General features: G+C 43.5%; 8 protein-coding genes across 8 annotated transcripts; 6 read left to right on the top strand and 2 right to left on the bottom strand.

The window, feature by feature from the left end:
* Positions 1 to 304: 304 nt before the first annotated feature.
* SS1G_03731 (translational activator GCN1) lies at positions 305 to 8,442 on the top strand (the record flags this gene model as incomplete). Its single annotated transcript, XM_001595592.1, has 4 exons — positions 305 to 443; positions 672 to 6,140; positions 6,198 to 7,847; positions 7,907 to 8,442. The coding sequence occupies 4 exons, from the start codon at positions 305 to 307 to the stop codon at positions 8,440 to 8,442; spliced, it is 7,794 nt and encodes a 2,597-aa protein (XP_001595642.1).
* A 2,876-nt stretch (positions 8,443 to 11,318) lies between these two features.
* SS1G_03730 (60S ribosomal protein L19) lies at positions 11,319 to 12,210 on the top strand (the record flags this gene model as incomplete). The annotated part of the gene is made up of 4 exons (XM_001595591.1): positions 11,319 to 11,320; positions 11,471 to 11,740; positions 11,836 to 11,986; positions 12,049 to 12,210. Coding segments are annotated over 4 exons (585 nt in total).
* Positions 12,211 to 13,167: 957 nt separating this feature from the next.
* On the top strand, positions 13,168 to 14,962 carry SS1G_03729 (hypothetical protein; the record flags this gene model as incomplete). The annotated part of the gene is made up of 5 exons (XM_001595590.1): positions 13,168 to 13,296; positions 13,365 to 13,421; positions 13,485 to 13,578; positions 13,628 to 13,765; positions 13,815 to 14,962. The coding sequence occupies 5 exons, from the start codon at positions 13,168 to 13,170 to the stop codon at positions 14,960 to 14,962; spliced, it is 1,566 nt and encodes a 521-aa protein (XP_001595640.1).
* Positions 14,963 to 15,519: 557 nt separating this feature from the next.
* SS1G_03728 (hypothetical protein) lies at positions 15,520 to 16,311 on the top strand (the record flags this gene model as incomplete). The annotated part of the gene is made up of 3 exons (XM_001595589.1): positions 15,520 to 15,582; positions 15,689 to 16,191; positions 16,287 to 16,311. 3 exons carry the CDS (start codon positions 15,520 to 15,522, stop codon positions 16,309 to 16,311), a joined length of 591 nt encoding a protein of 196 aa, XP_001595639.1.
* Positions 16,312 to 17,432: 1,121 nt separating this feature from the next.
* On the bottom strand, positions 17,433 to 18,010 carry SS1G_03727 (predicted protein; the record flags this gene model as incomplete). The annotated part of the gene is made up of 3 exons (XM_001595588.1): positions 17,433 to 17,484; positions 17,604 to 17,918; positions 17,988 to 18,010. The coding sequence occupies 3 exons, from the start codon at positions 18,008 to 18,010 to the stop codon at positions 17,433 to 17,435; spliced, it is 390 nt and encodes a 129-aa protein (XP_001595638.1).
* Positions 18,011 to 18,678: 668 nt separating this feature from the next.
* On the bottom strand, positions 18,679 to 19,419 carry SS1G_03726 (predicted protein; the record flags this gene model as incomplete). Its single annotated transcript, XM_001595587.1, has 4 exons — positions 18,679 to 18,785; positions 18,848 to 19,055; positions 19,106 to 19,278; positions 19,344 to 19,419. The coding sequence occupies 4 exons, from the start codon at positions 19,417 to 19,419 to the stop codon at positions 18,679 to 18,681; spliced, it is 564 nt and encodes a 187-aa protein (XP_001595637.1).
* Positions 19,420 to 21,152: 1,733 nt separating this feature from the next.
* SS1G_03725 (hypothetical protein) lies at positions 21,153 to 21,461 on the top strand (the record flags this gene model as incomplete). Its single annotated transcript, XM_001595586.1, has 1 exon — positions 21,153 to 21,461. The coding sequence occupies one exon, from the start codon at positions 21,153 to 21,155 to the stop codon at positions 21,459 to 21,461; it is 309 nt and encodes a 102-aa protein (XP_001595636.1).
* A 348-nt stretch (positions 21,462 to 21,809) lies between these two features.
* On the top strand, positions 21,810 to 24,114 carry SS1G_03724 (hypothetical protein; the record flags this gene model as incomplete). The annotated part of the gene is made up of 2 exons (XM_001595585.1): positions 21,810 to 22,458; positions 22,727 to 24,114. 2 exons carry the CDS (start codon positions 21,810 to 21,812, stop codon positions 24,112 to 24,114), a joined length of 2,037 nt encoding a protein of 678 aa, XP_001595635.1.
* Between the last annotated feature and the right edge of the window lie 208 nt (positions 24,115 to 24,322).

Here is a 24,322-nt window from a genome sequence, read left to right as displayed (position 1 = left end):
CGATTGGAGTGTTTTTGGTCGATGTAAATATTAAAGTGCATCAATGCAAACGCCCAAGCTACGCCAAACGCGGGGCCAAGTACAGTGGGGTCGGGCCGCCTATATTTCGTTACAGTGAAATTACCAGGGCGTCATTTCTCTCCAACTTTTTCTTCGGGTCGCGATAACATTAATCCAGATTGAATAATAGTCACTCTCGAGGACTTGCAACCAATATAAACAGATATACGAGCAGCTCACTGGATACTTCATTAAGTTACTTGAAAAGGCCAGCAGGTCATGAGAGATTTTGGAGGTATACAAAATGTCTGAGGTGGAGATCAATGGTCATAATGAGGGGGTAGATTTGGACCTTGCACTCACAAAGGCTGCACTCACTTCCTCTTCTACAAATCTGCGGTTGGCTCAGTTGAAATCCATTGAGGAAAGAATTTCAAAGAAAGGTATGTGAATGCTGTGCTTTGGACCAACGTTCTTTGAATCAACCGCTGACAAAACTTCGTGTATAGAGCTTGATTCAAACCTTTTCCCTGTTCTTCTGCAACTTTTATTTTCCACATATCCATATTATCACGACAGAGATTCGCGGCTTGCTGTTCAGCTTTGTATACGACATATATTCGATTCCGATTGCGAATATGAGTTACTGTCCAGTTTCTTAAATGCTTTAGACACCGAAACTAGGAAGGTGGGGCTGGCTCCTAGTAATGCGTTTGTGTTAGTCGAATATTGTAGCGCGATATTGCAAGTAACTACTACTGATGCCAGATGGAAGAGCTGGGGTTTATTAGTTGTGGTTGGTAATGCGCGAACGCTTGAATTATGCATTACATCGAAACATAGAGCTTCTGCACTCAAAACTACATGGCGAGGTCTACGGAAAGTTTTTCAAAGCGATGTTTTCCAAACTGCAATCGGGGACAGTGTCCAGAAATTGAGCTCCAAAGAGGCCCAACCTTCCTCTAAAAATGCTGTGATGATAGGGGCAATTTCCGGAGTGTGTGCCAGGAAACCACAAGCAAAGCTGGTATTGGAAAGCAAGAAGTCTCTAATATACAGCTATTATACGCGCGAGATTATAGCTTCCAGGACTCAGCTACCTCCACATATTGCCAGTGCTCTGAAAGACTTCTTTGTGGACTTTGCAACTCAGGAAGATTTTGAGCGAGAAATAGTACCATCCCTTGAGAAGGCGCTGCTAAGGGCTCCTGAAATTGTACTAAACGACCTTGTCACGCCACTCTTCCAGTCTCTACCTAGCTCAGTAGATCTCTCAAGTGTTCTTCGAACTAAGCTTTTGAAACCTATCCTATCTAATATCAAATCCACCAACCCCACAATTCGTCAAGGAGCCCTATCTGCATTCAGAGCAATTGTACCCAAATGTCATGATGAAACTTCGATTGCCCAAGTGTCAGAAGAGATACTGACGCCACTAAAAGGAGGCAAAATCTCCGCGGCAGACCAGAGAGCTAATTATGCAGAAATGCTTTCAATTTTGCCAGTCTCCAAGTCAAATGCTTCGACAGCTATCGGTCTTGCGGCGATTGCAGGAAAGGAAGCAAACGAAGCTGCACTATCAGCAGAGACATTCGCGCTGTTACACTACCTCAAAAAGAGGGTACAAAATGAATTCCCTTTGGACAAATCTATCATTGGCGCCTTTACGAAAGGTCTTTCTGATAAAAAGGTTCCCGTAAAGAAACTATGGACAATCCGCCTTGGAGAATTGCTTTGGGATACTGAAGAGTCTGATCTATCTGAGTCGAAACAATTAGCAGAAGAAACCGCAACAGCATTGGTAGATACATGGCAAGAAATTACCGCGAATTCCATACCTGCAGCCCAATCTGGCCTTATCGCTGCAGCCTATGTCGTTGCAGCGATCTCACAGGCGAAATTGGGAGTTATTTCAGTTGCGAAGGTTGACGCGGCATTAAAAAAGGCTCAAGTATCGCATCAATCACTAGCTATGGAGCCTAAGCCATCGTTTTTACTGAATCCTCGCATTTACAGCAAGCTTTCTACTTACGATGATTATATGTGGTTCGTGAGAGCTTTATTTGCCTTCCCGGATCAGCTTGCTTCACTCGACCCGGCATCTTTGTCCGCTACTGGTTGGTCTCAAGCTGTCATATTTTCTATATGTTCTCCAAATGTCCATTATGATGTCAGAAGACATGCCTCTCATCTACTTTCCCAACTTTATGTCCGCTTTCCTGGTAATGTATCCAAGATCCTCACATTTGGTTTGTGGAAATGGCTACAATCTATCGAGCTTGGAGAAAAGGACAGCGCTCCAATATCGGCAAAAACAGAGAGTGAGAATCTGCATTTAGTACTGAAAGCTATTTGTTTGACACCAGCAGAAATTAATCGTCGTGGTGGTATTGTGGACCAAGCAGTAGTCAAGGACCAGATGGTCTCACTGTTGGTTATTTGTCGATCAGAACTACTCCCAAGAGTGAGTTGGATAGAGTTGTGCTTGAAAGCTGATGTCGATCCTGGTAACCTTGCTAGGGAAAGGGGAGATGACTTGGTGAAGCAGATTCTGGACATTACAAGCATTCAGGACGCGGGTGCCGTGCCACGATCAAAGGTAGTCAAAGATGCTGCATATAATGCCGCTGCTGAGCTTGCTTTTGTTGCCCCTGATGATATGACACCACGAATTGTAGAGCTTATTGAGCAGGACCTTGATGCTACGCAGCTCGCCAATGTTGGTCCAACAGAGGCGGCAATTTTCCGCACCCCAGAAGGAACAGCTTTTGTAGATGTATTAGCCTCTAAAGCTCAAAGTTACGTTCCCAACAAGAACACTAAAGATTACGATACCTTGAAATGGGAAGAGGAGCTCCGAGCCTCATTGGCGAAAAAGAAGGGCCAACAGAAGAAGCTTACACCGGAAGAAACAGCCAAAGTCAAAGCTCAACTGTCAAAAGAATCAGAAATTAGGCACCAGATTCGTGCTCTGGAGTCAAGACTTTTACGTGGAGTTGGAATCATCAAAAGTCTGGCAACCGGCCCTCCAACAGAAGCCTCTCTATGGATGGGACCTGCTGTTAGAGTTTTGATAAAGGTAATGAATGCTGGTGCTGGATTAATTACAGGTTCAGCTGCCCCGGATGCTTACATACTCTGTGCCGAAAGAGTTTCTAGTCGCATAGGTATCCTCCGTTCATTTATTGGATTAGCAACTCTCAGAGCTATGAATGTTCCACAGTTGCCAGAAGCCCTCACACAAGAACCACTCGGGGCCCTTATTACACGTGTATTGTATCGCCTAAGATTCTCGGCAGAACAACGTCCGTTTGATACAGTCTCCCTTATCTATGTTCTCCCTCTTGTCTTCTTAGTTCTTCGCGATGGCGGATTTGGAGAGAGCGATGATGCGGAGGCTCAACTGGTTCTCGCCCTGGAATTCCTTTCTTTTCACACTGATGCCTGTTCCGACGTTCTGGTTCCCCGAGACGAAGTTCTCTCCACATTGATATCGTCGATGCAGGCCTACAATCAGCATTACAAAGCAATCAAAGATTGCCTGTCAGATCTATGTAGGTGCATCGCACCCAACATTACCGATAAGGAGATTTCTATTCTTGCTCAAGGGGCCATTGTTCCGCAAGTCGCTGTACGAACCTCAGTATTGCAGTCAATAAGTGCAGAGATTGATATGAGTGAGCTCGACTTCTCTAATGAGATGTGGCTAGCGTGCCATGACGATGTGGAAGAGAATATCGAGCTTGGACGAGAAATTTGGGAGGAAAGTGAATTCAAAATATCTACCGAGTCACCATTTAGGATGTTGCCCTATCTCGAAAGCTCAGATAAGCAACTTCGCCGAGCTGCAGCCAGATCTATTGCCGAAGCTGTGAAGATACAGCCTTCAACATTCAAGGATATTCTTAGCCGTCTGCAGTCCTCCTATACGGAGCTAGCAAAGCCTCGACTTCCTCAACTAGATGAGTATGGAATGCCCAGGAAGATGGATCTCTCGGACCCATGGGAGGCCCGAAATGGTGTTGCACTTGCATTCAGAGAACTTGCTACCGTTTTTGACGAATCACTTCTTACACCGTTCCTTAGCTTCTTAATCGAGGGTCCACTGGGTGATAGGAATTCGGCCGTCAGAGAGGAAATGGTTGAGTCCGCCACAGCAATCATAGCTGTCCACGGCAAGGACAAAGTGGAAGAACTGATGGAAACCTTTGAACGCACACTCGAGACACCGGATAAAGGCTCCGAGTTCTCAGATAGAGTAAACGAGGCTGTGATCATTATGTATGGTGCCCTGGCACGACATCTGAAAGCTGGCGATGAACGTGTGCCGAAGGTTGTAGACAGGCTTTTGGAGACCTTGAGTACCCCATCCGAGACGGTGCAATATGCCGTGGCGGAGTGCTTGCCACCACTAGTCCGTGCATCAAAGGAGAACATTTCGGATTACATTCAGTTGGTCCTCGACAGATTGTTCAATTCAAAGAAATATGCTGGCCGACGTGGTGCCGCGTATGGTCTTGCAGGTATTGTTAATGGAAAAGGGATCTCCGCTTTACGAGAACACAGAATAATGCTTACACTCAGAGGTGCCATTGACAATAAGAAGGATGTCAATCACCGGGAAGGAGCTCTGTTGGCTTACGAGCTTCTGTCCATGATTCTTGGCCGCATTTTTGAGCCTTACGTTATACAAATTGTGCCCCAACTGCTCTCGAGCTTCGGTGATTCCAGCGCAGACGTTCGTGAGGGCTGTTTAGCAGCAGCAAAGGTGTGCTTTGCGAGCTTAAGTTCATACGGAGTGAAGCAGATTTTGCCAACTTTACTTGATGGTCTTGATGATGACCAATGGCGAAGCAAAAAAGGAGCCTGTGACCTTCTGGGTGCCATGGCATACCTTGATCCTCAACAACTAGCCCAGAGTCTTCCCGAAATCATTCCACCTCTTACCGGTGTATTGAATGACAGTCACAAAGAAGTGCGACTTGCTGCTAACCGCAGTTTGAAACGATTTGGAGAAGTTATCAACAATCCCGAGATCAAGAGTCTCGTGGATGTCCTCCTCAAGGCTCTCAGCGATCCAACTAAATACACGGATAATGCTTTGGACTCGCTTATCAAAGTATCCTTCGTACATTATCTGGACTCTCCTTCCCTTGCTCTTGTTGTTCGTATTCTTGAGAGAGGCTTGGGCGACAGGTCGGCAACCAAACGAAAGTCTGCACAAGTTATAGGTAGTCTTGCCCATTTGACAGAAAGAAAGGACCTTGTATCCCACCTACCAATTTTGGTTGCCGGGTTAAAGATTGCGATTGTTGACCCCGTGCCAACTACTCGTGCAACTGCATCCAAAGCTCTTGGTTCTCTCATCGAAAAACTGGGAGAAGATGCTCTTCCAGATCTTATCCCAGGTCTCATGCAAACACTCAAGTCAGATACTGGCGCTGGAGATCGACTCGGATCTGCACAAGCACTAAGTGAGGTACTTGCTGGCTTGGGTACAGCCCGCCTCGAAGAGACACTTCCCACAATTCTCCAGAATGTTGCTTCATCTAAACCTTCCGTTCGTGAAGGCTTCATGTCGCTGTTCATATTCTTACCTGTATGTTTCGGAAACAGCTTTGCCAACTACCTTAGTAAGATTATCCCACCTATTCTCTCTGGTTTGGCAGATGACGTTGAATCGATTCGCGACACGTCTTTGAGAGCCGGTCGTCTTCTTGTCAAGAATTTTGCCACGAGAGCCATTGACCTCTTGCTTCCTGAGCTGGAGAGGGGTCTTGCAGATGATAATTACAGAATCCGTCTCAGTTCTGTCGAACTGGTTGGCGACCTTTTGTTCAATCTCACCGGAATTAGTGCGAATACAGAACAAGATGAGGCCGAAGAAGGTGCACAAGAAGCTGGTGTATCCTTACTCGAGGTACTTGGCGAGGAGAAACGCAATAAGGTACTGTCCTCATTGTACATTTGTCGATGCGACACTTCTGGTCTCGTTCGAACAGCAGCTGTCAATGTTTGGAAAGCTCTTGTGGCGAGTCCCCGTACTCTTAAGGAACTTATTCCTACGCTCACACAACTCATCATTCGACGGTTGGGAAGTTCCAACATGGAGCAGAAGGTTATTGCAGGTAATGCACTGGGTGAGCTGATCCGCAAAGCGGGCGATGGAGTTCTCTCAACCTTACTGCCTACTCTAGAAGATGGCCTGCAAACTTCTACGGACACAGATGCTAAGCAAGGAATATGTATTGCACTCCGTGAATTAATTTCATCGGCCTCTCCAGAGGCGCTGGAAGATCATGAGAAGACATTGATCTCGGTCGTCAGAGTTGCTTTGATAGATTCAGATGATGAGGTCCGGGAAGCAGCAGCTGAAGCCTTCGATTCTCTACAGCAAATCCTTGGCAAGAAAGCTGTCGACCAGGTCTTGCCATATCTCTTGAGCTTGCTCCGTACTGAAAACGAGGCTGACAATGCCCTGTCTGCACTCTTGACCTTATTGACCGAAACGACAAGATCAAACATCATCCTTCCTAACCTCATTCCTACTTTGACTACCTCGCCTATATCTTCATTCAATGCTAAAGCACTTGCCTCACTTTCTACTGTTGCAGGGCCAGCTATGGCAAGAAGACTACCTACTATATTGAATTCACTGATGGATAACATCATTGCTTCTAAGGACGATGATCTCAAGGCAGATCTAGAGTCATCTTTTGACACGGTCGTCCAATCCATTGACGAATTTGATGGTCTCAACGTGGCTATGAATGTTCTCCTTGCATTAGTGAAGCATGATGATCATCGCAGAAGAGCAAACGTGGATTATCGTCTTGCAAAGTTCTTTGCTGCAGCTACAATTGACTACTCTCGCTACAACCAAGATATTGTACGAGCACTGCTTGTTTCTTTTGACGATAGAGATCCAGAAGTAGTCAAGGCCGCCTGGGCGGCACTTTCAGAGTTTACTAAACACTTGAAGAAGGAAGAAATGGAAGCACTTGTTTATTCGACAAGGCAGACTTTACAACATGTCGGTGTACCTGGATCTAACTTGCCTGGTTTCGGGCTACCAAAGGGTATCAACGCAATCCTACCCATCTTCTTGCAAGGTCTTATGAACGGTACTGCTGAGCAGCGTACTCAATCTGCTCTGGCTATATCCGACATAGTTGACCGTACCAGTGGAGATTCTTTGAAACCGTTCGTCACTCAAATTACTGGACCCCTTATTCGAGTCGTTTCTGAGAAATCTGTTGATGTTAAAGCTGCCATTCTTTTGACATTGAACGGTCTGTTGGAAAAGATCCCGACATTCCTAAAACCCTTCCTTCCACAATTGCAACGTACATTTGCCAAGTCTTTGGCCGACACATCAAGCGAAGTCCTCAGAACTCGTGCTGCCAAAGCGTTGGGTACTTTGATTACTTTAACTCCAAGAATCGATCCCTTAATTGCCGAATTAGTGACAGGTTCAAGGACTTCGGACTCCGGAGTCAGGAACGCTATGCTTAAGGCACTATATGAAGTTATCAGTAAAGCTGGTGCTAATATGGGAGAAGCTTCGCGCAGCGCGGTGCTTTCGTTAATCGACACCGATGCAGAGGATAATGATGTGTCTATGGCCATCACTAACGCCAAACTCTTGGCAGCGTTGATCAAAAACCTTACGTCTGAGAACGCTTCAGGGCTGATTAAGAACCGTGTCATGACAACCCATTTCACTCCATCTACAGTTCTCGCTTTGAATGCTGTCCTTGTCGAAGCACCATCGTCATTGACGGAAACTGCCTTTGCTGATGATCTACCGGAAGTCATCTGCCAAGGCATGTCAAGCAAAAATGTTAGTATGATTGTATCAATTTGAAGGTTTAAAGCTAATTCATTGGATAGGACTTTATCTCAGAGAACTGTATCCTCGCCGCAGGAAAATATCTCCTTGCTGAGACAGCCAACCATGAATTTGAGGCGACCAAACCAATATTTGAGTCATTAGCAAAGTTGATTCAACCAGGGAATACTGCAGATGCTCGTCGTCTGTCACTTGTAGTGATTCGTACAATATGTCGCCACCAAAGCGACGCAGTTCGACCACATCTTCCTATGCTCGCCACGCCTGTATTTGCAGGTGTTCGGGATGCTATCATTCCCGTCAAGCTAGCAGCAGAAGCAGCATTCCTCGCATTGTTCAATGTTGTTGAAGAAGAAAGCAAGATATTTGATAAATACATTGCAGCTCAAGAACTGCCACCGAACCAAAAGAGAAGCATGCAGGATTACTTCAAAAGAGTTGCATTAAGATTAGGTAACACGGCACGAGAGAGGAGAGAAGCTGAAGGTGGACAAGGTGGACTGGGTCTTTCTAATGATGAGGTTGATGATGAAAAGGAGATCTCAAGCATTGGAAAGGTAGATCTGGGCGAAAAAGCTTTTGATGCATAAAGTAATGAGCTTATGATTTGGTATGATGTTTGAATTCCGCATAAGCATTGCATTGCCGAGAAAAAGTCGTTAGACACAAATTTAGATTCAAGTTACTTTTACAAACTGTCGTCTTCTTAATTTTGTAGTGACTTGTCAATTATCGTTTCATCGTTCTGAAACTTAAGATTTTTCACTTAGAGAAATTTATCAAGATGACCTCGGGGAGGAGCCGTGAAGGCATCTTTTAGTAATGATTCATTTTGTTGAAATTGAAATGTTACTGTGTTGCAGAATAGGACAAAGAATTCGGTGATTGATTAAATTGTATAGAAGGATTGGTGCTAATATTGGAGGCGTATTTTACAGAGTAGAGTATATTTTTCATCGGACCAGGTCCTTGGGTGAAGAGATTCTTATTATTTAACGCCTTTGAGTTTTTAGAGAAGTTTATGAAGAAAAGGAGGACTAGTTGAGAAGAATTGAGGATTTCAACAGGAGGACATGAGAGATTTATCCGAAGATCCATTGTCCTTGTTATTGAGCTTAGTTTATCATGTTAGGTAAGTTGTTGATGCTTGCTTGGGGTATACCACAATAGGGAAAGTTTCTTTTCTCCTTTTTGGTTGTTTGTCAACTTCGAATCGGTTTAACATTCGTGATTCACAGTTCACTCGTTGTCCGTTTGTTCGTGATTCATCGTTCGTACCAGCGCGAAATTTGAACTGTTTGGGCGTCATTGGTGCATTCATAGTATTAGTAGATTCAGAGCATCATGTATGGTATTAGTTCAGGGTACTATTTGGATGAATCTAAGGGAATGTGGGAGTATTGAATGTTCACTGTCTTCCGTACTCATCCTGGTAACTTGAACTTTATAAAGAGAAATCATGGAGCCAAAGCAGTGGCAATCTCCAAGCTCGAGTCTAGAAAAAGAGAATCGATCATCGAATAAATGAGCAGCAGTAAAATTGAGACGTGAAGGAGTTGAGAATATGATTTCCCAGTTGAAGGACAGGACAAAGAGGCCTCAACGGCTCCTGTACGAGACTTGAACGGTTCGAATGTTGCTGGAAGATGTTCACCAAATGAGGTTCATGAGTAGAGCATCGTGAGTCTAGAAGGTATTCCCAAGCAAACAAGTGATGGCGGAAATGATAATGAATCCATGCAGAGACAGCAGTTGCAGTGAAACAACTGTCTTCGTAGACGAATGGCTTTCGACTTAAAAAGAGCCAGCAAGCTTTCAAGCGAGTGAGTCCCAAAGTATAATCCCCAAACTATGATTTTGATAATATGATTCCAAAAATTCTCATACCACGAAACCACATTCTTCTAAATAGAACGGGTTCTCGCAACCTCCTATTGTCTATACAGGAGTTTCTCTCCGTGAGGTTATAGTTTTGACTTATCTTTTACCAATTAATCAATACCTATCATCTTTATATCGCATTTCTGGCTATCCATATCCTCACAGCCCCTTTCTCTACAATTGATAAATGATATCATGGTAGAGGAACAAATACACTACAAAGATTCATATACCTACCATGGAGCTTTTCATTGGCCCTTATTCCCATAGAAGCACCAGATCAATAAATTACTAATCACATAAACCATGTAGAACTAAGGGTCTATTTGATAGCCAGAAAATTTCTAATATATATAATATTTGAAGGGTAATATTTGAAATATTATTAAATCTGTATTTAATAATGTTACGAAGTAACAGTCAACATGTCCATATGAGCTTGGACCCTGTAGAAAAGCAAGGCGATTCACATACAAAATTGTATGGCAATTGACTCATAGAGTCTCCCCACCTTCAGCAAGCACAGACATATGTTCTGATTGAAATCACGTGACGGATCTAGAGGATCTAGAGGATCTGGAGAGTTAAACTCTAGATCCAGTAGATCCAAGAGATCCAAAGGAATACAGTAGAGTATGAAGTTCTATATAAGAAGGATAGGTTTCCATTTGTAGAGCTTCGTGCTCAAGATCAATCATTTAGTATACTCTACTATTAGTTTACGAATTGCATCATTGTCATTACTTTAAGTCCCTGCTTGACGCCTAGTTATAAACCACCTCGATGTTACGAGGTTTGCCGTCTAGATCACGTGGAAGTGCTCTAGGCTCTCGAGGTGGTTTATAACTAGGCGTCAAGCAGGGACTTAAGTAATGACAATAATGATATGCAATTCGTAACTAATAGTAGAGTATACTAAATGATTGATCTTGAGCACGAAGCTCTATACAAAGGAAATCCATCTTGATTATATAGACCTTCGTATTCTAGCTGATCAGTAGGATCAGTATGGCTCAGTACTGAGCTTGCTGATCCTCACTGAGTCAGTCACATGATATTGGTAGCATGTGAGCGTCTTCTTGTTACCCGGCGTAACAGAGGGACGGTAAGGGGAGGGAAATTGAATTTCTGAAATCGGAAGACAAGATCGAAGATTCGTAGCTTAATCATCAAAGCTATTCACACTAATATGAAGCTATTCATACTAAATCCCAATACACACTAAAATCTCAAGTCATAGTTTGAACAAGCCATAGTGCCAAAAATGGCGCTTTTATTGATCTGATGCTTCCATAGGGCATGGCTGCTAGAAAGTATGTCCATATCCACTTTAAGCACAACGCTTTCTGACCATATGATTATTTTCTCAAGATAAAGCGGCACTGATAGAACTAAGACTAAAGAGGACGCCGAAATCACTACCCTCAGGCTGTAAGGCATCATAAGAATTTTGACTCCGCACGGCCCTTCTCGCTTCGGTGAACTTAGGGTTTCCAAACTTTTCCACTATTTCGCGATTACCATAACAGCAATCGATAATCGACAACACCGACGACCACCACCGACGACCCCGAACTCAGTCAAGATGTAAGCCCATGCTGTTGCTATTATTTTCATTCCACTCAATCGATCATTTACTATGGATTTGATGCGTTGCGAGCCATTCCAAGCGATACCGACACAATGACTTCCAATACATCCAAAAACATCAGAAGCTGACTCAATTTTGCACGATAGGGTCAATCTCACAACCCAGAAGCGCCTGGCGGCTTCCGTCGTCGGCTGCGGAAAGCGCAAGATCTGGCTCGACCCCAACGAGACCAGCGAAATCTCCAACGCCAACTCCCGTCAAACCATCCGCAAGCTCGTTTCCGATGGACTCATCATCCGCAAACCAGTCACCATGCACTCCCGCGCACGCGCTCGTGAGCTCACCGCTGCACGAAGAATTGGTAGACACCGTGGTTTCGGTAAGAGAAAGGGTACCGCAGATGCCCGTATGCCAAGGTACGACATTCGCCACTCCAATGAAAGACACCGACAAATCTACACATTTGCAAGATGAAATACGGGAGAGGATTGTTAGGCTAACATTTTTTTAGCCAAGTTGTTTGGATGCGCCGTCTTAGAGTCCTCAGACGTCTCTTGGTCAAGTACCGTGCCAGCGGTAAGATCGACAAACACCTTTACCACGAACTTTACCACTTGAGCAAGGGTAACACCTTCAAGCACAAGCGTGCATTGGTCGAGCACGTAAGTATTATGCTAATTCTTGCTTATTTGCCGGAATTTTGAGACTGACAAAATATAAACAGATTCACAGAGCTAAGGCCGAGAAGGCACGTGAAAGACTCCTCAAGGAGGAGATGGACGCCAAGCGTGCGAAGACCAAGGCCGCCCGCGAGAGAAAGGCAGAGAGAAACCAAGCCAAGAAGGCTGCCCAGTTCGGCGAGGAAGAGGAGACCGAGACAAAGTAAAGGGTTGGGCTTTTGTGGTGGTAGCATTTGGAGTGTATCTGGCAAGGTTTATAATACAGGCCAGTTGCTTTTGATGTCATCTGACATCCGGCATTATCGCACGGGCAATGGTATCATGATCTTTCACTCTCAAGAGTCTCTGGTGTTCAATGGTTTTCTGCAGTTAAAACGTGTAAACGATACCTCTTTTCCATATCATGATTACCTTGGTGATAACTTCGATTTGTCCAGCATAATCTCAATCCTGCAATCCAACTCGTGGTTTCTATCTTTGTGTCATATTTCCGGTTTCCCTCATTCTCTAAGTCAATTGAAATGCGTCTTTCAACCTTCCCAAATTCCTAGTCTCCTTTTGTATCCGCCTTTCCATTCTACAACCGGGAACTCTATCGACCTCGAGTTACTGATCTTGGATATATCTACGGTATCCTGATCGCGGATTATAGCAGTACGTCAAATTTTTTAAAAACAGGTGATTGGACAATTTGGAGGTACCTACACATGAAGAAGATGATATCAGAAGGCAGTAGTAGGTAACGCAGTCACTACTAGGCAGATATCGATAACAACAACAAGCTTAGTGAATCAAGTTAAATACATTTGATTGATCCCAGATTCCCTACCAATATGGACGCTCTACGTTAGCTAGTGAGGTGCCATTGTAAAAAGCTCCGTTAGCTATCAATAATTGCCATTATTCATTCATTCCACTCAGTTGTTATCAGGAAAATAAATGAATAGGTAACTGCAGTAGATCAGATTGGCGTGGTTTATGAGATCCGATGCTTAACCGGATAAGATGCTAGCTTATTTTCCGATGGCGGGGATGTGGTAATCGTTCGAGTGCAAATTAACAAACAAAGCTCTACTTTTGGTGCAAGCAATTGCTGGTAGTTGAGTGGTATGTTTGAGATTGATCATGGAAAAGCTGAATTGCTAATTGAAGCATAGAAAATCATGTCGCTCTTTAAAGGAGCCTCAAGAACTGTGTTCAGAGCTGTTGCTGCGCAAAGAGCAGCAACTTCAATATGTGGCGCAAGAACAGCGGCGACTAGTAGTCGAATGACCATAGAAAGTCAACAAAAGGTTTGTTTCTGATTAATTCTGGTTAATTGGTCTTTACAATAGCAAAGAGCTAATTCTATTCGTAATAGCTACTCTCAGCAAACCTCGAACACGCAGATCCAGCAGTCTTCAGTATTCTCCAAAATGTATGATTTCCCCTCACTGGATCCTCTATCTATGATACATAAGGACTAAACTATCTTGTACAGGAGAAACGAAGGCAGAAGCACTTCATTAATCTTATTCCTTCCGAAAACTTCACATCACAAGCTGTTTTGGATGCATTGGGAAGTGTTATGCAAAGTACGTTGGGTTGCGATAGAGGAATGGGCCAATATTGACTTTCTGACAGATAAATATTCCGAAGGATACCCGGGTGCAAGATATTATGGAGGAAACGAATTTATTGACGAATCCGAAAGATTGTGCCAATCCCGCGCTCTACAGACTTTTGGATTGAAGGAATCAGAATGGGGAGTCAATGTTCAACGTAGGTCTTTCGTTTATACGGGAGTGTTCTTTACTCATAAATCGTTCAGCATTATCCGGTTCCCCAGCAAATCTTTACGCATACTCCGCTCTCGCAAATACTCATGACAGAATAATGGGATTGGATTTACCTCATGGTGGCCATCTCTCCCATGGATACCAAACTCCTACCAAAAAAATATCGGCTATTTCAAAATACTTCGAGACTCTACCGTATAGATTGGATGAAAGTACAGGACTTATTGATTACGCCAAATTGGAGGAGCTTGCAACACTGTACAGACCAAAGATTATTGTTGCTGGCACCTCAGCGTATAGCAGACTCATCGAGTATGAGCGTATGCGTGAGATTGCTGACAAAGTTGGGGCATTCCTGTTGGCTGATATGGCACATATTTCTGGCCTCGTCGCGGCAAAAGTCATTCCAAGTCCTTTCGAATATGCAGATGTCGTCACCACTACCACACATAAATCACTCAGGGGTCCTCGGGGTGCTATGATTTTCTTTAGAAAGGGAGTTAGAAGAGTCAATCCAAAAACAAAGGAAGAAGAGATGTGGAATCTTGAAGATCCAATTAATGCATCAGTCTTCCCGGGACATCAAGGAGGTCCTCATAATCATACTATCACTGCATTGGCAGTTGCACTTAAACAAGCACAAAGTGTTGAATTCAGAGCTTACCAAGAAGCGGTTTTACTAAACGCAAAAGCATTCGCAAAGCGTCTGGGTGACTCAAAAGATAAAGGGGGTCTCGGCTACTCCATTGTATCTGGAGGTACAGATAACCATCTTGTACTCATTGACTTGAAACCTCAAGGAGTTGATGGTGCCCGAGTTGAACGTGTTCTCGAACTCGTCGGAGTAGCATCCAACAAGAATACCGTTCCTGGAGACAAATCCGCGCTTAAGCCTGGTGGACTAAGAATGGGTACACCAGCTATGACTACTCGTGGTTTTCAACCCGATGACTTCGTTCGTGTTGCCGACGTTGTAAATAGAGCTGTCACCATAACTCAACGACTAGACAAAACTGCAAAGGAGGCTGCAGAAGCAAAGGGAAGAAAGAATCCTGGTAGTGTAAAGGCTTTCTTAGAGTATCTTGGCGAGGGTGAGAATGAGAGAGAGATTGTACAGTTGAGAAGTGAAGTTGAGGAATGGGTTGGCACTTTCTCATTACCATGGGAAGAAAGTAGCTAGAGAGGAGGATTGTGAATGAATTTTAATGGGATATGCAGCAACGGCTTTTGGGCAGTCTGATCTTAGGATAGGAAGTGCTAGGGTGGCTTGCATTGTGAACAATAATATCATACATTGGTTTGATCTCAACTCTATACCATTCTTAATAAATGTCTAACTTTTATCTTTGGGATTGTGGATGATCTTTTTTCAATACTTTAAGAATCTCCATCACCGGGGAATTCTGGCTGCAATGGTGCTCTGATATGTGAGAAAATTCCCTGTCCCACAACACCGTGCAAAGCTAAAATCAAAGTAAAGATAACAAATCTGTAAAGCTGAAACCATGTTAAATCTTCAAAAAGAAACAAAAAATTACTTATTGTATATGTTGTAAAACCAGACATCATCATCCACTACCTCATCCAATCCTGCAGCCGCGATTTCCAAAAACCGTCCGACGCACAGACCAATTTCGCGAAACTTGAAGTTCGACGTCTCCAAGTCTCATATTATATACTTAGTATCCACTCTCAAAGTCTCAACCTCAGTCGTGAAATCCCAATCGCATTCTCAATATGGCATCACAAGCCGCGGCAAAAGTGGCTCAAGCTGCTAATCGTGTTGTTCCTGTTAATAAGGTATGGTGTTTGATATCTTTCCTCTCCTTCTCCCCCATATCCCTCAGCCCTCAATCGCTGCAGCTCATCACCCCATCCATATATACTAACCCGCTTACCCACATAGAAATACACCGTCCAAAGCACCGGCATCTGGGAAACCATCCGTCGCGTCTTCGCCGTCGATCCCACTCGCTCCAACGGTGTCCCTCTCAACCCACAATTCCGCAATCCCCCTCCCGGATCCAACGAACCTTTTTCTTTCATCGACCCGGTTACGCTCCCCGCGGGTGATATTGCTGAAAATCCTTACTGGAAGAGAGATTCGAGGAGGAGTTATCCACAGTTGAGTTTTGTGAAGCAGGGGGATGTGGTGGGTTTGTTGAGTGTGGGGAGTGAGGCGAGTCCGAGGAAGGAGTTGATTGGGGAGGAGGGCGGGAAGGAGTTGGTTAGAGTTGGAGAGGTGGGGGAGAGGGGTTTGGCGGCTTTCTTTGAGGGGGGTGATCGTGAGGGGAAGGCTGCGTTGGAGGTTTTTGGGAAGGGGGGGTTGCCGCCTACGCCTAGTGGGTTTAGTTTGAGGGAGGGCGCGGATAAATATAGTCTGACGGAGGAAAATGCTTATCCTGAAGAGTAAGTTGCTTTTTCTTTACATTTTAGGTTGCATTGGATTTGCCACTCGGCTTTTGATAATGCAATATTTTGTACATGATAGCTAACTGAACTAGATATCCATGCCGGACTTTCAAGTAGAGGGTCTTTGGTCCTTGGTCTTTATCTGAAGAGGGGTAGGTATAAGAGAGGCTGGAAAAACTTGTACATATGCTTATGCAGAAATGGTGGAATAGAAGTTTGGGAATTCATATGGCATCTTTGCATGGCATTTCATTCTTTAGGAAATACAATGCTCTGCGTGATTTTTAGCCAGCTTGAGAGGACTTCAGGGCCTTCAAGTTTTCCTAGCAGCCATGGAATTACTTCAGCTGTTGGGTTTTCCACTACCTTTTTGAGCGTGCTCTATTTGCAAAAACATAGGTGTAGTACACAGGAGCATTGGGAGTTGGCGTATGTTGTGCAAAAGGAAGCGCAGGTGATATTTGTAAAAGTCGCTCGCTATGTTGGAAACGGACTGCAAGAATCCGGCTGAGAAAGTTCTCGGTAGAAGGTCAGCTTTCGGTCTGAAGTGCAGTTCTGAGTGTAGTCGTTTTCCGCTTTTATTCTCGCTAGGGAGGTGTAGGAGCATGAGGTGTCCTTTTTGGAGGGTTGGGGTAGGATTTTTGGTTGAGTGCAATTTCTGCATGCTCGTTGTCGGGTATCGACAAGCGTACATTCCGGATTTGGCTAATTCCCGAGCGGGCGACTCAACCACTGTTCTTCACCTCTGCAATCCAATGGCAATGAAATAATGTCTTAAGAGGCTAGTTATTAATGCCTCTATAAGGTGGTGTTGGTAGCGAAATTTCTTTTTATGTGCTAGTCTTTTAAAAACAACTGGCCACTGATAGTTTTTGTATATTGGTATTTATGTTTATGTGTTTGGTAAATTGAAATATATATTTTTAATTTTATTTTCATATATTATATAGTATATATTGGGTTTGAGTTTTTTTTTAATATTTAGTATTTTAAAAAAGTTATATAGGAATAAATACTAGTATATAACCAATAATATTTAAATACTAGCGTTCAAATATAATATATATCAGTATTTATTTCGCTTCAAATAGTCCCTAAGTTACAGTAATCAAAGCATGTATTGTACAGGAGCAAAATGACATGTATAAATAAATCCAATCTATCTTCTCAAAGCCTTAAACCCAACAAACACTACATCCACTCTCAATTTGAACCTCAAAACAAAGACAAATAATGCATCATATCCCCTCGGAACAATCTCCACCTCCTGCTCTGAGGTTCGCCAAGCTCCTGAATATTTTCTTCCAATGATATTAGAAAGAATCTACCCTGTCGCCCAAGCCACATCTTCGAAGTATTGAAAACACTGGCCGGGCTCTTGAGCTCATTCTAGACCTAAAAAAACTTACACAACAGATGCAACCTCTCCAGTGTTGAGAAGTTTGTTCACACCATGAATAATATCCTTCAAAGCCTCCACAACATCACAAATACCTGGCAACCAGAACATAACGCTGCCGATGTCTCCATCGCCGGACAAGCTATCGGTCCCAACACATCTTTGCTTGGTAATCGTGCCCAGTGTCGTTTGACAATTACCATCGCTGAAAGCAATAGTGTGTTGGAGCGGCTCATTGTCGGTATAGAGGCTGAGAGCCTTCAGATCGACTGCGATGCAGTTGCAGGCTGAGGCGCCGATCCATTTGTTGTATTTGTCGTGGTTGCTGGATGGATAAATTAGGAAGGCCTGCCAAGAAAACTTGTCTTTGTTGATATTAGATGGAAAGACTTACTTACGGGCTTCGCTAGTGTACATGCTGACATGATTTTCGTTGCGGATCGCTATAGCAGAAGCTTGTGTGCTCAGCATACTGCATATATCACATTATTAGTCTCGGTATATATGTCCGCAATGACGATAGTATATAATATTTGGGGACAGTAGAGGCACCAAATATGAGATGGAATTACCATCAGGATACTAGTTGTCTTATTATCATGAGTGGTCGATCTGTCATAGTCGAATTGAGAGGATTTGCATGATGCCCAATTTTCTGAACGCGTAGTGGAATGGATATCCTCTTTGTGTCCTGACAGATTGTACAAGCATATACCTCTTGTGTCTCTAACTGTATATTAGGGTTGTGAAATGACCGCCAGATCAGAATGCACTGTCAGGTCATATCGATCAACCACTTTTTGAATTATTAGGCATTATATCAATATGTATACATACCGTCCTATATTAACCCTATTATACACATTTTGAACCATATAATTTGTTTTGTTCAAAGATTATGAACTATAAAGATTGATATTCAGATTAAGCAAATGATCTATTTTCAAAATATTCTATTCTCGGGTTTATTATGTGTTTTGGTATATATATATATATATATGTGACCTCAGAACCTCCGATTTCCTCCTCACATCACGGCAAATTTCCAGCGTTAAATGTCTGGAATATTGAGATGCATTATCGACTTATGCAATTTTTGCCCCGCTGGCGTCTTGCAATGCATTGTTGTATTCCTCCGGCGTAAGTATAGCTGGATCATCGGTCAGGTATACCGTACTGCGATAGTTTTGGACTACAGTACAACATGCGTTAGCCAAGCGACTAAAATTGTTAAACGAAGAGGAAACCACAAACCATCGTCTTTTAACGCATTCCACTCCTCAATAATGTTATTCAATCCCAACTCCCCAATCCCCATAGTAGGTACCTCCCCTGTAAACTCTTCGGCTACTAGATCGTAGATGTTTTGGAGATCGCTGGACATATCGTGCCACGCTGCTTGGAGTCGTTCAAGAGTTGTGATGGCCGGTCCGATTTGATCTATGAAGGTTGTTATTTGGCTCTATGTAGAATTTTGGTTAGTTTTTTCCTGTTTGGGGGGGGAGGACATACGCTCATGCAAGAGATATCCGTTTGGAGGGATACAGCCGTTTGCATCTTGGCCTCATCTTGGTCAAGGGTTTTTTGGGGTGATTCCATGGCTGTTTTTATTTTTTTAATGTCGGCACTGGCTTGGCAGACTACTGCTACAGCCGCGATCATGCCAACTGCGGGACTGTGTTGGGCTGAGTTTTAGCTGAGATCCGGAGTGAGATGGGGAGACTTGGGGACTAGTAGGTAAGATACATACATCCAGACGTAATAGCTGGTCTCTTGGATTCTTTTATGCTCTGTAAAATACACACGCTATTAACCTTGTGGCCCATGATCAGCAGATTCAAGAATATAACTTTACTATACCTAGATCAAGTTCTTTCTGGTTGTCCTTCAAGTCATTCACCACATTGTCAATATCACGTTGCAAAGTCTGGATGTCGTGTATAGCGGGGAAGGTTCGTAGATGCAGATCATGGATGACACAGAATGTTACTGTTACATGTATTTATGTGCTAAATATTCAGTTCATGCACGACAACGTTTCCGTCAAGAACGGGGAATTTTCTTAATATTACGACATAACACATAAAACATAACAGTTAATGCATAATGCATAATAAATAACACATAGGTATGATTATTATGTCACTACCAATATATACTGCTGCAGAACAGCAAAATATGGTCATTTTCAGTAACCTTTATACGCTCCGGGGTTGATCAACCTCGTTGTGAGCTTGAATTTTGCGGACTCAATTCCGAGGGAGCAAAGCTCTTTATGTTTCGGCAAAGCAACATGTGATAAGTAAGGGGGGAAGCTCTGAATCTCATCTGGGGGAAATGGAGGGGAAAGAAGTTGGTTATTGGTTAGGAACGGGTGAGTGGTTTGTATGCCTTGAATATTAGATTGGGAATGCATCAACATGGTGATCGTTTCGTATCATCTATCATCTTGAGTGAAGAATTTCGAGCATGAAGTGACCTCAGCGAGTCAGGGCTGGGCATCTGTACCCTATTCGGGGTACTTGAGCACCATCAAAATTCCAGCCGCGGAATGTGGATCGTGAATCGTACAAGTTACGGTGTATGCACAAGTATGTACAATTAAACCAATGGCATGACCAATGAGCGTCGTAGTTCTATATGCAAGAACCATGAGCTTGGGGCGGTGGGAAAAGGTGGGAAAATGTCACGGTTGCTCCAGGGATAAAGGCTGAAAGGGTATCTATAACTATAGATAATAGACTTATTATTATAATCTTGATGTATAACTGGCAGAATACCTAACTATTAATCTGGAAAACTTTATAAAAAATCTTTTTAGTGTATAACCTTCGGATTATAATTGATTCAAATACTTCGAGTCGATATTTCTATAAAAGGAGAGGTCATATTCAATTTAAAAAAAAACAATAAAAAGCTTTAATTTCAATTTTAGATTAATTGATTTTTTATTATATATAACTTTGTGACCAAAAGGGTGTTTATAGACCAGCGATTGTATTTAACTTAGAATCTACATGTGAAGAGCACCTGTAGATGGGGATAGCTACTCTATATATACACAAATGAATGGTCTAGCCGCAATGGCTAGGCAAAAAGAAGTCATATTTATCCCTCCAATGATCTCACTTTACCGATAACCATTGATACCTAGTACTTGTCCGGATCTGATCCTCAGACCACCTAAATCGTATACTAATCCCGAGTAATCGTATCATGTGTGGACATGGTTAATGTACCTAAGGTTTCTTATATAATAAGGGTGGGAGGAAAGCAGGGGTTTCCGTCACAAATTTTTATTATTCTTTTTATTCTTTTTTTAGAAACATTTTATCAATTAATTATTATTAGACTATTATATTTCTATTATAGTTTTTATAAGAAATATTTCAATGTTACGAATTGCATATCATCATTGTCATTACTTAAGTCTCTGCTTGATGCCTAATTATAAACCACTTCAAGAGCCTAGAGCACTTCCACGTGATCTAGACGGCAAACCTCGTAACACTTTGAGCACCATTACTGCTTCAAGTACCGACTCGATAGTAACGACATCATGTCTTCCAAGACACCACAGCCTAGCAACCCCGCTACGACCAGCCAGGTCACCCCCGAAAGTACCGACAAGGACGGAGACATCGCCATGGGAGGTATCGAAGACCCCAAGGAGATTACCGTCACCGAAACTCTTAAAGTCGCCCTACCAGACCGATTCACAGGCAACCGACAAGAGCTAGAAACTTTCCTGCTCCAATTTGAGATCTACTTCCAATTCAACCAAGATAAATTCAACCATGACGCCGACAAAAGCGTCTGGGCTGCCTCCTACCTCAGAGGAGAAGCCGTTAAGTGGATCCAACCATAACTCAAGGATTACTTCATCAACTTGAGCAAGCCTAAGAAGCGAATGTACCCAACTCAAACCATCTTTGGGAGATTCGAAGGGTTTAAGAGAGAAATACGACGAGTATTCGGGAACATCAATGAATTACGCGACGCTGAGTTCAAGATCTATGGTCTCAAACAAACAGGGTCAGCAGTCAAGTACGCTGTGGAATTCAGGAGGTATATAGGTACCACTGGATGGGAATAGAACGCGACGATGAGCCATTACTGGAAAGGGCTCAAGCCTGAAGTCAGGCTAGAATTCGATCGCAATTGCACTTGGGAAGACCTAAACGAGTTGATCGAGGAATCTATCAAGGCGGATGAGATGCTCTACGAGTATCAGAAGGAACACCGATCTTTCAATTTTCATGGAAACCGAGATCGTGGTAAGTACCACAAGAATGAAGGAAGACCTCGAGAGAACAGACAACAATATGGAGATCCAATGCAATTGGATGCAACATTCAAGAACAAACTACCTAAGGAAGATGTAGAACGAAGATGCAAGGACAAACTCTGCTTCGAATGCGGCAAACCAGGACATCGAGCCAGAGACTGTCGAAGCAAGAAATCATCAGGAAGAGATTACCACAAGAAGTTCGGCAAGGGCCAAATTAATGCAACCTTTACACCTCAGCTATGTGCAATAGATTCTATTGGATCTGAGGAAGTCCGTTGTATAGGCCACGAAGAGTTCAAAAAACTACTGGATGAACTACCCAGAAACGAAGAAGGCTTGAACGCGATAGATTTCTGGGAACAAGGGTATTTGCGAACCCCCTCCCCATCGTTAATTGAGGAAAAGCCGGAGGAAGGATTAACGGCCGAGCACGCTGCCATCAGTTGGACGGCCTGCTACGATGAATCCTGCAAAATTCACCTATCAGATAAGGAAGCCACAGGATGGTTCCCCCAAAGGAAAGCAGGAAGACCCTGCAAGAAGGGAAGGTCAGAAGAAATATCGTCACATGGTCGTCAGAATGATCAGTTACACAAGGTTGACCAAATCGACCAAATTGACCAAATTGACCACAACAAGGTTTTGGGTCAAGAACAATTGAATATCGCAGGACAGGCAGGACAGATTTACTGCAATGCGAAAATAAATGGACGAGTAATCCGGGCCATGATTGACTCGGGCCACGGGAAATTTTATTGCACCAGGAACTGTGAAGCATTTGGGAGTACAGCTCCAGGCGAAACGAACCCCATATCAATTGCAGCTAGTTGATGGACAATTAGCCGGATTGGATGGAAAGATTTCGCAGGAGACTCGCCCTTTGCGGATGAGTATAACCCAGCACAAGGAGGTTATCCAGTTCGATGTTGTTCCACTAGGGAATCAACAGATCATTCTGGGAATGCCATGGTTGAAAACACGCAACCCCCAGATTTATTGGTCTTTGGAAACTATATCATTTCCAAAGAAAAGCGATCAACGAGATGCGCTAGAGCCTGCGAGGCTGAACACACGCGGTGGAGAACTGAAGGCGAACAGCACCACTGACGTAGGACGCCCAGTCCAGGGTCCTCCATTAACGGCGAAGGAAGTTGAACCTCCCGTACGAATGAAGAATGAGCAGAAGAAGTTGCTTGAAACCACCCCTGTAAGGAAACAGGACGAAACGCCAATACCGGTACAGTACCAGAAGTACAAGAAACTATTCGAAGAAAGAAAAGGCCATGAAGCTTTACCAGAACACAAGCCATGGGATCACGAGATAGTATTGGAGGAAGGCAAGATGCCTCCTTTCGGATCAATCTATCCAATGTCAGTCTTTGACCTAGGGACGCTTAGGTATTACATTGGCGACGCACTAGAAAAGGGATGGATCAGAGAATCCACCTCACAGGCAGCTAGCCCTGTGTTATTTGTACCAAAGAAGGATGGTACTAGGAGACTTTGCGTAGATTACCGCAAGCTCAATGGTATAACGATCAAAGATCGTTACCCACTTCCATTAGCTACGGAACTAAGGGATCGATTGGGAAAAGCCAAGATTTTCTCCAAGTTTGATCTACGAAACGGATTCCACCCAAGCAGAATAAAGGAAGGTGAGGAATGGAAAACCGTATTCAGGACTCGATACGGATTATACGAGTATCAGGTTATGCCATTCGGATTGACAAACGCACCAGCAACATGTATGCGCTTAGTCAACAATGTATTAAGGAAGTACCTAGATATATGCTGTATATGCTATCTAGATGATATTTTGGTATTCCCGGAAACAGAAGAACAACAAATTAAAGAAGTTCATAAGGTTCTGCAGCATCTGGAGGAGGCAGATCTCCAATGTAAACCCAGCAAGTGCGGGTTCCATGTCACGGAAACAGAGTTTTTAGGCTACACCATATTCTCCGGAGGTCTCAAGATGAGTCCTAACAAGGTAAAAGCGGTTATGGAATGGGAACCCCAAACCAGCGTGAAGGAAGTACAGTCCTTCCTGGGATTCGCCAATTTTTATCGACGATTCATCAAGAACTACTCAAAGATAGCCGCTCCAATGACGGAGATCACCAAGAAAAGTCAAGGGGAATTCCGATGGGCAGAAACAGCGCAAGAAGCATTCGAACGCCTCAAGGAAGCATTCGCAGGAGAACCAGTTCTCAGAGAATTTGACCCGTAATTACCAATAATCGTGGAAACAGACTCCTCAGACTACGTAATAGGAGCAGTATTGAGCCAGCCCGGCTTGAATGAGAAATAGCAACCAGTCATTTACCATTCACGCAAGCTATCGCTAGCCGAACTAAACTACGAAATATATGATAAGGAATTGCTAGCGATAGTAGATGCTTTTAGGGAATGGAGAGTGTACTTGGAAGGATCAAAAT

Source organism: Sclerotinia sclerotiorum, genomic scaffold, assembly GCF_000146945.2.
Source record: "Sclerotinia sclerotiorum 1980 UF-70 scaffold_4 genomic scaffold, whole genome shotgun sequence".
NCBI classification, from domain to species: Eukaryota; Fungi; Ascomycota; class Leotiomycetes; order Helotiales; family Sclerotiniaceae; genus Sclerotinia; species Sclerotinia sclerotiorum.
Note: the sequence above shows the minus strand (reverse complement) of the source record. Positions and strands in the feature narration are given on the sequence as shown.